Genomic DNA, 14,767 nt, shown 5'->3' with positions numbered 1-14,767 from the left:
TCTGCATGTGACTAGATGTGGGTGTGGCCTAATCTGGGTTATGGGAGCACACCTCCTTCTTTGCTGCTGCTGCTGCTTCTCCTCCTCCTCCTCCTCCTCCTCCTCCTCCTCCTCCTCCTCCATTTTTCTACGTGTTAATAGAAGTGACTGCCTGTCTGCAGTCACTTGGGACAAACTCCCTTATGGGATAGTTCCACATGTATATATACTTTTGTAACCTAAGTCTGCCTTGAGGGATCCATCCATCCATGAACTGAATGAATGTGAGTAAACTACTTTTATATTGACTTTAGTAAGATTGTCGTGTCTATTCTTTTTAAGAGGGAAAAGAAGGGATCTTACCAGGAATCTTATATAGAGAAGCTCAGAGAAGCCTGCAACAAGCAAACCGCTATGCGTTTATATCTGCTAAGATATAGAACTTGCTAACACAAGTTAGGGAGGATATAATTAAACAATATATCCCCTCCTGCCTCCCTGAACATCCCCACAGAAATTCAAAGTATGGAAAGGGCATTGTTTTTAAGTCTGTTCTTTGTTGCCTTAAATCCCTACTGGCAGCTTCCCTATGTGTAGACCTCATTTAACAAATAAACTGATCCTAAGTGTTGCCGGATGCGGCCATAGCTGGGCTAAGACCTGCTTGGAAGTCACAGGAGTTGTTGCAGTACAATCTGCACATTACAGGAACAGAACAATAGTTAGGAACCCTGGGATCTGTGCTTCTGGAAGTTAGGAATATGTAACACAATAGTCTTAGCACCTTTAAACAACGGTTGACTCGCTGCAGGACGACGAGGACTGAGGGGGAGGAGAAGGAGGGGCAGGGGCTAAGGCCCCTGCCAGGGCGGAGTCCGGGCTCCCGCCCACAACCACTCCCCTCTCTTGCAGGGAGGAGAGTCTTTGTTGGAAAACAGCAACCCACCTTCGTAAGATTCAAATTTATTTATCAGGACACTGCATTCCTCAAGAATTCTGTCCTCTATGGTCTTCTTTCCCATTCCATAGTCCCGCAATGTGCTTAAAGCAAACCGCCGCATTACTTTCCAGTTTTCACCATTAGACAGAGTTAAACCTGAAGAGACAGGAAGAAAGGTTTCATGTTTGCATGGCCATTGAACAAAGTGTAGGGTAGAGTAGAGGGTGATTTGTACATGTCAGGCGTCACAGCAGAACTCAGCTTGTTATTTGTATTCCATGGGCAGACATTATGCCTCCTTCATTTTTCCTCTCTGTATAGGCTGGGCCAGAAAATGGTCAGTTTCCCCTTGGTGTGTGGCATTACTTTTCCATGTGACAATTATTCACAATTCAGATGTGACAACTATTACATTCTCCTGCCCCATTCTCCCCCAGCTCTACAATATGACTGCTGGGAAGAAAGCGGGAATGGGAAAGGTTTGCTTTAACTGGTCTCCATTTTTGTTTCTTCAACAGAGCCCCACTGAGCCACTGAAAGTCAAGAGCAAAAAGTTGGCCTGGTCTACTCTTTTTAACATTTTAGCTTGATCTGCAGAAATCCACAGGTGACACTTTTTGTGACACATTCTCAGCCTAATGCCTGCAGATACTCTGTCAATGTCAAAGGCACTGAGGTTGGTTGAAAAATTCACAAGGATTTCCCTCACAGGAAACAATGGATGTTGTTGACTTGCTTTGCAAAGCTCATCTTACAAACCATTTCTTGGGAATTGATTGTGTTCACCTGGCAGGACCTGTTTGTGTTTGTAAGCATTACCAGTTCCAGTAGAAAGGGAAGTGCCTCACCAAAGCCTTGTGCAAACTCTTGAAACATTGGGACGATGGGCCTGTCTGCAAATGCGTCCGCCTGATTAACCAGAGCCTCCTTTACTGTCTCATATCCTGTCAACACCACAGTTTTCTGGGGTCCCATTTGGATGCTGAAGACAGGGCCATACTGCTTTGACAACTGGAATTCAACAGAAGAAAAAGTGAGAAAGAGAGTTCTGGTATACCCAAAAAATATATTAATGTAAATCATCTCTGACAGAACCAAGACTGCATTAGCTTGCACATTTACCTAAGAGAAAAGGCCATTCCACAGAATCTAGTAGCAAAGTTTGACCTTTAGACTAGTATCAGTTTCCCCCCAATAACTACTATTGGGCTAGTCATACTTCTCTGAAGTCTCTCAGCCTCACTCACCTCACAGAGTGTTTGTTGTGGGGAAGGAGGGGAAAGGAGATTGTGAGCCTCTTTGAAACTCCTTAGCGTAATGATAAAGCAGGATATCAAATCCAAAATCCAAACTACTATAGAAGTTGGTAGAAATTACTTCCATGTCATTGTGCCTTGGACCGAGCTGAAAACATATGATTTAAGAATAGTAATTTTGTGGAATGAATTCCCTTTTTGTATCTTTGCAAATCACCATGCAAAACAGAATCCAAATAACATAATGATAAATTAAAAGAGCATTGTCTATGCCTCAATGCTCTTTAAGACATTTGCTACTAATAGCTGTAGCAGCAACAGTTGCTGGACTCATGATACAGCAGCTCAGCCCTTTCATCCAGTTCAGTAGACTCCACCGTGGGAGCAGGCCCGGGGCGGGAGAGTGCTGGATTTCTGGAATTCCAGTGTGTTACCTCTGAGGCTGAGAAGCTATGAGCTATGCCGTGCAGGGCCACCCAAGATGGACAGGTCATAGTGGAGAGTTTTGACCAAATGTGATCCACCTGGAGCAGGAACCGGCAAGCCACTCCTGTATCCCTGCCAATAAAACTCCATGGACAAAGAGAACAGGCATATGAAAGTTATGACGCTGGAAGATGAGCCCCTCAGATCGGAAGGCGTCCAACATGCTACTGAGGAAGAGCGGAGGACAAGTACAAGTAGATTCAGAGCTGATGAAGCGGCTGGGCCAAAGCTGAAAGGACGCTCAGTTGTGGATATGCCTGGAAGCGAAAGGAAAGTCCAATGCTGTAAAGAAAATATTGCATAGGAACCTGGAATGTAAGAACCATAAACCTGGGTAAGTTGGATGTGGTCAAAAATGAGATGGCAAGAATAAATATTGACATCCTGGGCATCAGTGAACTAAAATGGACGGGAATGAGCGAATTCAGTTCGGATGACCATCATATCTACTACTGTGGGCAAGAATCCCGTAAAAGAAATGGAGTGGCCCTCATAGTCAACAAAAGAGTGGTGAAAGCTGTACTGGGATGCAATCTCAAAAATGATAGAATGATCTCAATACGAATCCAAGGCAGACCTTTTAACATCACAGTAATCCAAGTTTATGCACCAACTACTGGTGCTGAAGAAACTGAAATTGAGCAATTCTATGAAGACTTATAACACCTTATAGAAATGACACCAAAGAAGGATGTTCTTCTCATTATAGGGGATTGGAATGCTAAAGTAGGGAGTCAAGAGATAAAAGGAACAACTGGCAAGTTTGGCCTTGGAGTTCAAAACAAAGCAGGGCAAAGGCTAATAGAGTTCTGCCAAGAGAACAAGCTGGTCATCACAAACACTCTTTTCCAACACAAGAGACGACTCTACACATGGACATCACCAGATGAGCAGCATCGAAATCAGATTGATTATATTCTCTGCAGCCAAAGATGGAGAAGCTCTATACAGTCAGCAAAAACAAGACCTGGAGCTGACTGTGGCTCAGATCATCAGCTTCTTATAGCAAAATTCAAGCTTAAACTGAAGAAAGTAGGAAAAACCACTGGGCCGGTAAGATACAATCTAAGTCAAATCCCTTATGAATACACAGTGGAAGTGAGGAACAGGTTTAAGGATTTAGATTTGGTGGACAGAGTGCCTGAAGAACTATGGATGGAGGCTCGTAACATTATACAGGAGGCAGCAACTAAAACCATCCCAACGAAAAGGAAATGCAAGAAAGCAAAGTGGCTGTCCAACGAGGCCTTACAAATAGCGGGGGAGAGAAGGCAAGCAAAATGCGAGGGAGATAGTGAAAGATACAGGAAATTGAATGCAGATTTCCAAAGAATAGCAAGGAGAGACAAGAAGGCCTTCTTAAACGAGTAAGGCAAAGAAATAGAGGCAAACAATAGAATAGGGAAAACCAGAGATCTGTTCAAGAAAATTGGAGATATGAAAGGAACATTTCGTACAAAGATTACCATAATAAAAGACCAAAGTGGAAAGGACCTAACAGAAGCAGAAGACATCAAGAAGAGGTGGCAAGAATACACAGAGGAACTATACCAGAAAGAAATGGATGTCTCGTATACCCCAGGTAGTGTGGTTGCTGACCTTGAGCCAGACATCTTGGAGAGTGAAGTCAAATGGGCCTTAGAAAACACTGCTAATAACAAGGCCAGTGGAAATGATGATATTCTAGCTGAACTATTTAAAATTTTAAAAGATGATGCTGTTAAGGTGCTACACTCAATATGCCAGCAAATTTGGAAAACTCAGCAGTGGCCAGAGGATTGGAGAAGATCAGTCTACATCCCAATCCCAAAGAAGGGCAGTGCCAAAGAATGCTCCAACTACCGCACAATTGCACTCATTTCAAACGCTAGCAAGGTTATGCTTAAAATTCTACAAGGCAGGCTTAAGCAGTATGTGGACCGAGAAAGCAAGCTGGATTTCGAAGGGGCAGAGGAACCAGAGACCAAATTGCAAACATGCGTTGGATTATGGAGAAAGCTAGAGAGTTCCAGAAAGACATCTACTTCTGCTTCATTGACTATGCAAAAGCCTTTGACTGTGTTGACCACAGCAAACTATGGCAAGTTCTTAAAGAAATGGGAGTGCCTGATTGCCTCATCTGTCTCCTGAGAAATCTCTATGTGGGACAAGAAGCTACAGTTAGAACTGGATATGGAACAACTGATTGGTTCAAAATTGGGAAAGGAGTACGGCAAGGCTGTATATTGTCTCCCTGCTTATTTAACTTATATGCAGAATTCATCATGCAAAGGCTGGGCTGTATGAATCCCAAGCCGGAATTAAGATTGCCGGAAGAAATATCAACAACCTCAGATATGCAGATGATACAACCTTGATGGCAGAAAGTGAAGAGGAATTAAAGAACCTTTCAATGAGGGTGAAAGAGGAGAGCGCAAAATATGGTCTGAAGCTCAACATCAAAAAAACGAAGATCATGGCCACTGGGCTCATCACCTCCTGGCAAATAGAAGGGGAAGAAATGGAGGCAGTGAGAGATTTTACTTTCTTGGGCTCCATGATCACTGCACATGGTGTCAGCAGTCACGAAATTAAAAGACGCCTGCTCCTTGGGAGAAAGGCGATGGCAAACCTAGACAGCATCTTAAAAAGCAGAGACATCACCTTGCCAACAAAGGTCCATATAGTTAAAGCCATGGTTTTCCCAGTAGTGATGTATGGAAGTGAGAGCTGGACCATAAAGAAGGCTGATCGCCGAAGAATTGATGCTTTTGAATTATGGTGCTGGAGGAAACTCTTGAGAGTCCCATGGACTGCAAGAAGATCAAACACATCCATTCTTAAGGAAATCAGCCCTGAGTGGTCACTGGAAGGACAGATCATGAAGCTGAGGCTCCAATACTTTGGCCACCTCATGAGAAGAGAAGACTCCCTGGAAAAGACCCTGATGTTGGGAAAGATTGAGGGCACAAGGAGAAGGGGACGACAGAGGACGAGATGGTTGGACAGTGTTCTCAAAGCCACAAACATGAGTTTGACCAAACTGTGGGAGGCAGTGGAAGATAGGGGTGCCTGGCGTGCTCTGGTCCATGGGGTCACGAAGAGTCGGACACGACTAAACGACTAAACAACAACAACAACAACAACAACAACAACAACCTCTGAGGCTGCTTGGATGAGTGAAACTGACCACCTGTCTCCTTCATCCTTGCCCATCCTGGCTCATAAAAGCTCTGTGGGGTGGTGAATGCTACCCTCTGTTAAGTAGCCTTCCCAAACCCACTGAAAATGCTGGTTATAAAACTGCTTATTAAAAAATAAGTATCTGAACCCAGCCAATATGGCCAACTATCACTCAGTCTCAAATCTTCCATTCTTGGGCAAGGTGGTTGCTGAACAGCTCCAAGCACGCCTGGAGGATGTGGACCATTTGGATCCCTTCCAATTGGGATTCTGGCCTCATCATGGGACTGAAACTGCCGTGGTCGTGCTGATTAATACCTCCGGCAGGCTAAGGACAAAGGTGAAAGCTGTTTCCTAGTTCTGCTGGATCTCTCAGCAGCTTTTGATACCATCGACCATAACATCCTTCTGGACCGTCTAGAGGGGCTGGGAGCTGTGGGCACTGTTATGCAGTGGTTTTGCTCCTTCCTCCTGGACTGTGTCCAGAAAGTGGTGTTTGGGGATAAGTGCTCAGACCCCTGGGCTCTCACCTCTCACCAAAGGGTTCTGTCCTCTCCCTCATGCTTTTTAACATCTATATGAAGCCTCTGTGAGGGCTCTTCAGGGGGTTTGGGCTGCGTGTTCATCAGTATGTGGATGATAACCTGCTCTACCTCTCTTTTAAATCAGAACCAGTGAAAGCGTTGAAGGTCCTGTGTGAATGTTGGGAGGTGGTTGGATGGCAGCTGACAGATTGAGGTTGAGGTTGAATCCTGACAAGACAGAAGTACTGTTTTGGGGGGACAGGGGGCAGGCAGGTGTGGGGGAGTCTCTGGTCCTGAATGGGGCAGCTGTGGCCCTCAAGGACCAGGTGTGCAGCATGGGAGTCATTTTGGACTCACAGCTGTCCATGGGGGCGCAAGTCAATTCTGTGTCCAGGGCAGCTATCTACGAGCTCCATCTGGTACGCAGGCTGAGACCCTACCTGTCGGCAGACTGTCTCACCAGAGTGGTGCATGCTCTGATTATCTCCCGCTTTGACTACTGCAACACGCTGTACGTGGGGCTACTTTTGAAGGTGACCCAGAAACTGCAACTGATCCAGAATGTAGCAGCTAGACTGGTGACTGTAAGACCATATAACACCAGTTCTGAAAGACCTAGATTGGCTTCCCAGTACGTTTCTGAGCACAATTCAAAGTGTTGGTGCTGACCTGTAAAGCGCTAAACGTCCTCAGCTCAGTATACCTAAAGAAATGTCTCCACCCCATCGTCCAAGGTCCAGGGCCGAGGGACTTCTGGCAGTTCCCTCACTGCGAGAAATGAGGTTACAGGGAAACAAACAGAGGGTGTTCTCGGTAGTGGCACCTGCCCTGTGGAACACCCTCCCATCAGATGTCAAGGAAATAAACAACTATCTGACTTTTAGATGACACACCTGAAGGCAGTCTTTTTTAGGGAAGTTTTCAATGTTTGATGCTTTATCGTGTTTTTAATCTGTTGGGAGCCGCCCAGAGTGGCCGGGGATACCCAGACAGATTAAATTATTATTAATTTATTATTGTTATTCAGTTGCAGCAGCACAAATATTTCCTAGGAATGCTCAGAAAACCAGAACAGAATAGTCAGTTATAAGGATGAATGTGATTATACCTTTCATGGCACCTCTCAAATCTAGAAAGATAGGCTGAAGGAGGACTTTGGCCTAGGCAAGGTTTGCACCGGCACTTTTGCATCCTTGAAAATGGAGACAGAGTCAAACATGATTTGACACCAGACATCTTGTTCAAATTACCGGTTATAAATTGCAACTTGGTCCTATGACTATTTATTGGGAAAGCTAAGAGGAGGTTCTGTAGCGCACAAAGGGAAGATGAGATTTATAGGGTTTAAAAGAACAATTATTATTATTATTATTATTATTATTATTATTATTATTATCCCACTCTGCTGACTGGGCTTCCCCAGTACCCTTTAGCTTTGGCATGGGAAGAACCAGAAGCTTTACCTTTAACATGGTTCTGTAAGGCGTCTTCAGATCCATGATGTGGAGATTCCCAATGAGAGGTAAAGGCCTCGGTCCTGGTGGAAGATTTTGGGAGCTCTTGTTCCAGAAAGTGCCCAGTTTCAAAACAAAGGAAACCATAAGGATAAAGAGGAACAATGCTGGAATTGGCTCCGTCCAATCCATTTCGTTTCAGCAAGCAATTTGTTTTGCAATGGTTATAATGAAAGCTACAGTGCAGTTTGGTCAAGGATAATATCTTGCAACTGCAGTGAGCAGTATTTATATTATGCTAGATACTGTCTCTAGCAAATCATTAAACCATCCAGTAAAAAGTGTCCCGCTTTGGCCCTCTGGTTTTGTTTTCTTCTCCTCAACTATTCAAAGCTGTACATTGGATTGTTTGCCTTTCAGCTTAATGTTTACTCAAGTGAGTGGTGCCCACTTCCTCAAACTATTGCTTTCAGGAGCAAATTCAAACTCTCTTGAACCTGCTTGCAGACCTGTCACCCAGATTATGTGTAAAATTAATCTGTTATAATGGGAGTGAAGGGCAGCATTGTGAAATCATTTGCAGATGAATAATAATAATAATAATAATAATAATAATAATAATAATAATAATAATAAATTTTATTTATATCCCGCCCTCCCCAGCCGAAGCCGGGCTCAGGGCGGCTAACAACAATAAAACAGTACAAAAGTACAACACAAACAACACTCTAAAATCATTCATTATAAAATTAATTAATTCAAGCCACTGGCAACCATTGGGCCAGAGCTCCACGACGATTGCCGAGGGAGGGAGTCAGGCTGTGCCCTGGCCAAAGGCCTGGTGGAACAGCTCTGTCTTGCAGGCCCTGCGGAAAGATGTCAAGTCCCGCAGGGCCCTGGTCTCTTGTGACAGAGTGTTCCACCAGATCGGAGCCACAGCCGAAAAAGCCCTGGCTCTAGTTGAGGCCAGCCTAACTTCTCTGTGGCCTGGGACCTTCAAGATGTTTTTATTTGAAGACCGTAAGTTTCTCTGTGGGGCATACCAGGAGAGGCGGTCCCGTAGGTACGAGGGTCCTAGGCCGTATTCAACTTATTCAACTTTAATTAGGAACAACTGCATTTAGTTTGAAAGTGTCCAGTATCTCCTGAACTTCCTCCCATTCAAACATAATAATAATAATAATAATAATAATAATAATAATTGATACGGAAAGGGGTGTGTGCCTTCCTTCACCCTTCCTTTTGAGAATCCGAGGCGATGACCTCAAGGGCACCCAGCCCTACATTCACCCCTCAGCCCCACACCGTTGCACAAGCACCACACCCTACCCAAGCCCCAAGTTTAAAGTGCCTTTCCCTTTTCCACACGGGCAAAATAAGCCCAAACTCTCAAGCCTTTTTCTCTCTCTCGCTCCATCTTTATCGTGGGTTGACCGTATCAAACTGTATTCCCCATTCGTTTCAATGGCCGCGTTCTACCCAATCAGAACCATGCATTCGCTTTGCAGAGCTAGCTCAGCGAGCTCCTGCACGCCTCATTTAACCTCTTGACAAGCTGCTGACGGCTCCCTGCTGGGAGAACAATGGAATCGAAACTCGTGAACCCATAAAAGTGTCAAATCTTGCAACAATGTATCTATTTTGTTTCCGTCTTCAATTATTAATATAAGAATGGACTGAAACGGACTAAAACTTCTAAAAATCGTATAAAATCAACCACAGCTCCAATTTCCTTGGTTTTGGTGTCGATCGACTCAGTTTCTTCAGGACTCCATGACACCTCCTCTGCCTCCATAATCCCTCGAGCGAGGAGTCACGTACTCAGGAAGACCCTAATCCGGTCAAATCACTCTGCCCAACCTTTCCTCCGGGCAATGCCAGGTGGCAGACTTTACATACTTGGACTATTGTCTTCTCATCACTGGTACTCAGGAAGCGCTTATCCGCGCATATCTCCAGCTCTGCATATTCCCTCCTCCATATGTTAATCTGTGTAACCCAACCTCTCCTTAAAATATTCATGATGTAACCTGTGTAACCCAACCTCTCTCTAATGTATTCATGATGTAATTCTGATGTATTTTGCACTGTATTCTGGGACATGGAGGGAAGTTTCAAAAACTCATGTCGCCCCTTTCTTGGGGTTCAATCTCATCTTGAACCTGTTGCGCAATAAACTTGGGTCTTCTACAGTTTGCTCCTGTCTCCGGCTGAGCTCATTTTCTTCTGCAGGGACCCGTGGACCTAGTCCGACGAGCTGGGTGGCTGAGTAGCCCCGCACCCAGATTTTTTCCGTAACATAATGATAATAATAATAATAATAATAATAATAATAATAAATTTTATTTATATCCCGCCCTCCCCAGCCAAAGCCGGGCTCAGAGCGGCTAACATCAAATGTATAATACATTAACATAAAATCAGACAATCAATTAAAATACATCTTCAAATCAAATCAGGATCAGAATAAAATCCAATCGGATGGCAACCCGCAGATTAGGGTTGGGGACCTTAAATGCTCACCAGGCCCAACTGTTTGTGCTGAACTTATATGGGCCTGTGAGAAAACTGGGAGGCTACTTTCATGTAAGTTCTTATGAAAGGGGAGAGGAGTCAGACTGAACCCTGACCAAAGGCCTGGCAGAACAGCTCCATCTTGCAGGCCCTGCGGAAAGATGTCAAGTCTGCGGAAACACTCACACATATTTTCTTTATAGCATAGTTTTTATTCATTTTCATTTTGAAACTGTTTAACATGGTGGCATTAGGGTATATCTTTGTATACATTAGAGCATATGACATGCAACAATGTGAGCAAGGAAGGATAATAACTAAGCAGTGCATCCTCTCATGGGGCCTACATCCATTCTTACAAAGTTTATGGGGCCCTGTTAAGACAAAAATCAAAGTGTGGCTGGATTTTCTTAAGAGAGAAGAGACATTCGAACTAGACATTTTTTCTATTTCCTGGGGTGAGACCATGGAGACTTCCACTGACACCAGTGTGAAAGGGATTAGCTCCCGCTTCCCTCTCAGAGCAGTAGCTAGGCAGAGAAGGTTTTGAGTTTTTCCTCTTGTGGAGATTTAAGTTTTGATTTTGGTTTTGACACATTTCCACCATTTTCATTTTTCATATGACCAGTCAGAATTCCGTTGATGAGGGAAGCCTTAAGCTACCCCGACTCTCAGAGAAAGCTCATTCAGATACAGAGAGAAGATGGAAGATGGTTGTTTAATTCTAAGCCAGAAGCAGAAAGCCACTGAACTAAGCCAGAAGCAGAATTCTAAGCCAGAAGCAGAAAGCCACTGATGCTCCAATGCTAGTTTCATGGGATTCGGCAGTATGGCAGGTAAAGGGAAACACTTCATGTTTGTGACAAAGCATGGACCAATTCCACCAGTAGGCTACTCAACCCAAATACCCTTGTTGAACAGGGGTGTTTAAAAAAGACTCGCATTGCAAAAACAGGTAGGCTAAGCATGTTAGAATTCCTGCTCCGTGATTGCAGTCATGGGATTGTTGTCTTTCACATGACAGTGTATGTTTTCACTCCACAAAGCGGGAAGTGATGGAGACAGGATGTTTGTGTTACTTTGTTTTGTGAAGTGGGACTATTGTCCTTTGCTCTTTCTCTTTGCTGTCTGATGCTAGAGAGAGAGGGAGCCATGTTGCAGTGCTCCGTGTGTGTTTATATGTAAATAAAGTAGATTAGCCAAAATGCTGAGTTGCTGAGGTCTGTTACGCAAGCTGTGAAGACTCTGCGGATCCCTAAGTGTGCCGATGTCTGTTGGTATCGGTCGCTGTGATGTTCAGGCTGAAGAAAGCCTTTGAAGCTCCTGAATGAACGACCGGGAGGGAGAGAACATGCCAGTCAGACATGTGACTCTACCAGGGTCCTACTCGAGTGTAGGACAAAGCAACCCAGGAGCTTGTGAGTCTTAGAAACGTGGCAGAGCGCAGAGTTGGTAGGGCATGGGAGGTGTTGTAAGCCCAACAGCAGGAGTAAGGTCCAGGTCTTCTTGAGATGTTCCAGGGGGTGGCTGGAAGGTGAATCTCTGCAGCAGAGTTGTGAAGAAGAGGAAGAGCTCCATTTTGGCAAGAGTCTCACCTATACATGCTCTCCGACCTGTAAGGAAACATAGGCAGCAGAGAAACTGGGTTTAGCAGTTGCTTAATAACATCCCTAATATTTTGAAGCAGAAGGAAATGCAGAGATAAAATAACAGCTCACGGTGCCCATCTTAAAAGAATTATGAACTCCCAATACTAGCCATTCTGCAATGCTGAAAACTGGGGGGGGGGGGGGTCTTTTCAGCCTGAGGGCCACATTCCCTGGTGAGCAACATTCCAGGGGCCGCACACCAATGGTGGCCAGATCTAGTGGCAGAAATGGCCACAGCAACAAATGTGATTCTTTCATTTGCACAATAGGCTACATTCCAGACATGTAAAAATCCCATTGACTAAGCACACACTGCAGATATACACAAAAATAGAAAAAAATTACCTGCAGAGAAAGGCATGAAAGCATCTCTCTTTACAAATTTTCCATCAGAATTAAGAAAATGCTCAGGATAGAATTTATGTGGTTTCTCCCATTGAGATTCATCATGCAGCACAGAGGACAGCAATGGTATGATGAATGTGCCCTGCAAAAGCAAAAGAAGAGTTATTTTAAAATAAAGTATATTCCTCTACAATAAATATTGAGTGCAAGAGAAATGAGATTTGAGTTCATTTGAGAAATGTCATTAGTCTGACAAACTTAACATATAAACCATGATCCCCCACTAGAAATGGTTTGTTTTCCAACCTTGTTCTCCTTCCCATTGATATCTGTTTAATGGGTTGAAGCTGATGCCTAACAGTTTCCAAAGGGTAGATTGCTTGCTTACAGTGCAATCCTATACAAGTCTGCTCAGATGTCACCCACACTGAAGTCCAAGGGGCTTACTCCCAGGAAAGCCTAAAAATATATTGTAACTAGTGGGCAGAAGTTTAGTGAAATGGATCACCTTTGGAATGAAGTAGCCATTAAGGGTAACATCTGTAGTTGTGGCATGTGGCAGGTTGGTTGGGTTAACATTGGCAAATCTCTGTATCTCATGGACCACGGCATCTGTATAAGGCATTTTTGTTCGGTGTTCAATCCTTGGCTGAGAAGATCCAACAACCTTTGCAATTTCTTCTTGGACCTTTACTGGCGGCAACAAAAAGAACAACGTTTATTTTTCTGCTCAGCTTATCTCTTTGATTTTGGCTTTTGTCTCTCAAAATATTAATCTCCGCAGCATAGAACTGCCATCAACTGGTTCTCCAATTCCGTCGACTCACAAATTTAATCTCTAGAATATGATACAGGTATTTTTAAAACAGGACAAACATTTTAGCCAATAACCTGATACACTGAGGGAGAGAAATTCATCCAGGATGATTATTAAAATACCGTATTTTTCGCACTATTGGACGCACCGGTCCATAGGACGCACCTAGATTTGGGGGGGGGAAATAAAGGCAAAAAAAATTATTCCCCCCCCGCCAGGCGCGGGGCTGGGGCGGGGGAAGCCCGAGCTTCCCCCTCCCCCAGAACGGGACCCAGAGCCATGCCGAAGCTGCGCACAGCTTTGGCATCGCTCTGGGAGCTTGCGGGGCTGGGGGAGGAGGAAGCCCTCCGCCAGCCTCCAAACCATGTCGGGAGACAGCGGGATGGCGCGCTGCGCCTCTCCCGCTGTCCCCCGAGTTTGCGGGGCTGGGCCAGCCTTCTAACCAAGTCGGGGGACAGCGGGAAGGGCGCGCTGCGCCCCTGCTGCTGTCTCCCGAGTTTGCGGGGCTGGCGACGGGGAGGAGCAGGCTTCTCCCCCCGCCAGCCTTCTAGCCAAGTCGGGGGACAGCGGGAAGGGCGCGCTGCACCCCTGCCGCTGTCTCCCGAGTTTGCGGGGCTGGCGACGGGGAGGAGCAGGCTTCTCCCCCCGCCAGCCTTCTAACCAAGTCGGGGGACAGCGGGAAGGGCGCGCTGCGCCCCTGCCGCTGTCTCCCGAGTTTGCGGGGCTGGCGACGGGGAGGAGCAGGCTTCTCCCCCCGCCAGCCTTCTAGCCAAGTCGGGGGACAGCGGGAAGGGCGCGCTGCGCCTCTCCCACTTTCTCCCGAGTTTGCGGGGCTGGCGACGGGGAGGAACAGGCTTCTCCCCCCCGCCAGCCTGCTAGCCAAGTCGGGGGACAGCGGGAAGGGCGCGCTGCGCCTCTCCCACTTTCTCCCGAGTTTGCGGGGCTGGCGACGGGGAGGAGCAGGCTTCTCCCCCCCGCCAGCCTGCTAGCCAAGTCGGGGGACAGCGGGAAGGGCGCGCTGCGCCTCTCCCGCTGTCTCCCGAGTTTGCGGGGCTGGCGACGGGGAGGAGCAGGCTTCTCCCCCCCGCCAGCCTTCTAGCCAAGTCGGGGGACAGCGGGAAGGGCGCGCTGCGCCCCTGCCGCTGTCTCCCGAGTTTGCGGGGCTGGCGACGGGGAGGAGCAGGCTTCTCCCCCCCGCCAGCCTTCTAGCCAAGTCGGGGGACAGCGGGAAGGGCGCGCTGCGCCCCTGCCGCTGTCTCCCGAGTTTGCGGGGCTGGCGACGGGGAGGAGCAGGCTTCTCCCCCCGCCAGCCTTCTAGCCAAGTCGGGGGACAGCGGGAAGGGCGCGCTGCGCCCCTGCCGCTGTCTCCCGAGTTTGCGGGGCTGGCGACGGGGAGGAGCAGGCTCCCCCCCCGCCAGCCTTCTAACCAAGTCGGGGGACAGCGGGAAGGGCGCGCTGCGCCTCTCCCGCTGTCCCCCGAGCTTGTGGGGCTGGCGGTGGGGCTCTCCTGAAGCCTGGAGAGCGAGAGGGGTCGGTGCACACCGACCCCTCTCGCTCTCCAGGCTTCAGCGAAAGCCTGCATTCGCACCATAGGACGCACACACATTTCCCCTTCATTTTTGGAGGGGAAAAAGTGCGTCC

General features: G+C 46.7%; 1 protein-coding gene across 1 annotated transcript in view; it reads right to left on the bottom strand.

Annotated features, from left to right (window-relative positions):
• Positions 1-14,767, bottom strand: part of LOC308473029 (uncharacterized protein) — a 115,082-nt gene that overhangs the window by 10,342 nt on the left and 89,973 nt on the right. The window contains exons 7-12 of the mRNA XM_080998278.1: positions 12,818-13,002; positions 12,310-12,451; positions 11,744-11,928; positions 7,811-7,999; positions 1,768-1,930; positions 926-1,075 (exon numbers count right to left, since the gene is read on the bottom strand). Coding sequence (XP_080854404.1) covers positions 926-1,075; positions 1,768-1,930; positions 7,811-7,999; positions 11,744-11,928; positions 12,310-12,451; positions 12,818-13,002 — 1,014 coding nt within the window. The remainder of the gene's footprint in view (positions 1-925; positions 1,076-1,767; positions 1,931-7,810; positions 8,000-11,743; positions 11,929-12,309; positions 12,452-12,817; positions 13,003-14,767) is intronic.

The sequence above is a fragment of the Podarcis pityusensis genome (genome assembly GCF_964106645.2).
Source record: "Podarcis pityusensis genome assembly, chromosome: 3".
NCBI lineage: Eukaryota > Metazoa > Chordata > Lepidosauria > Squamata > Lacertidae > Podarcis > Podarcis pityusensis.
This window is presented reverse-complemented; position numbering and strand designations above follow the sequence as displayed.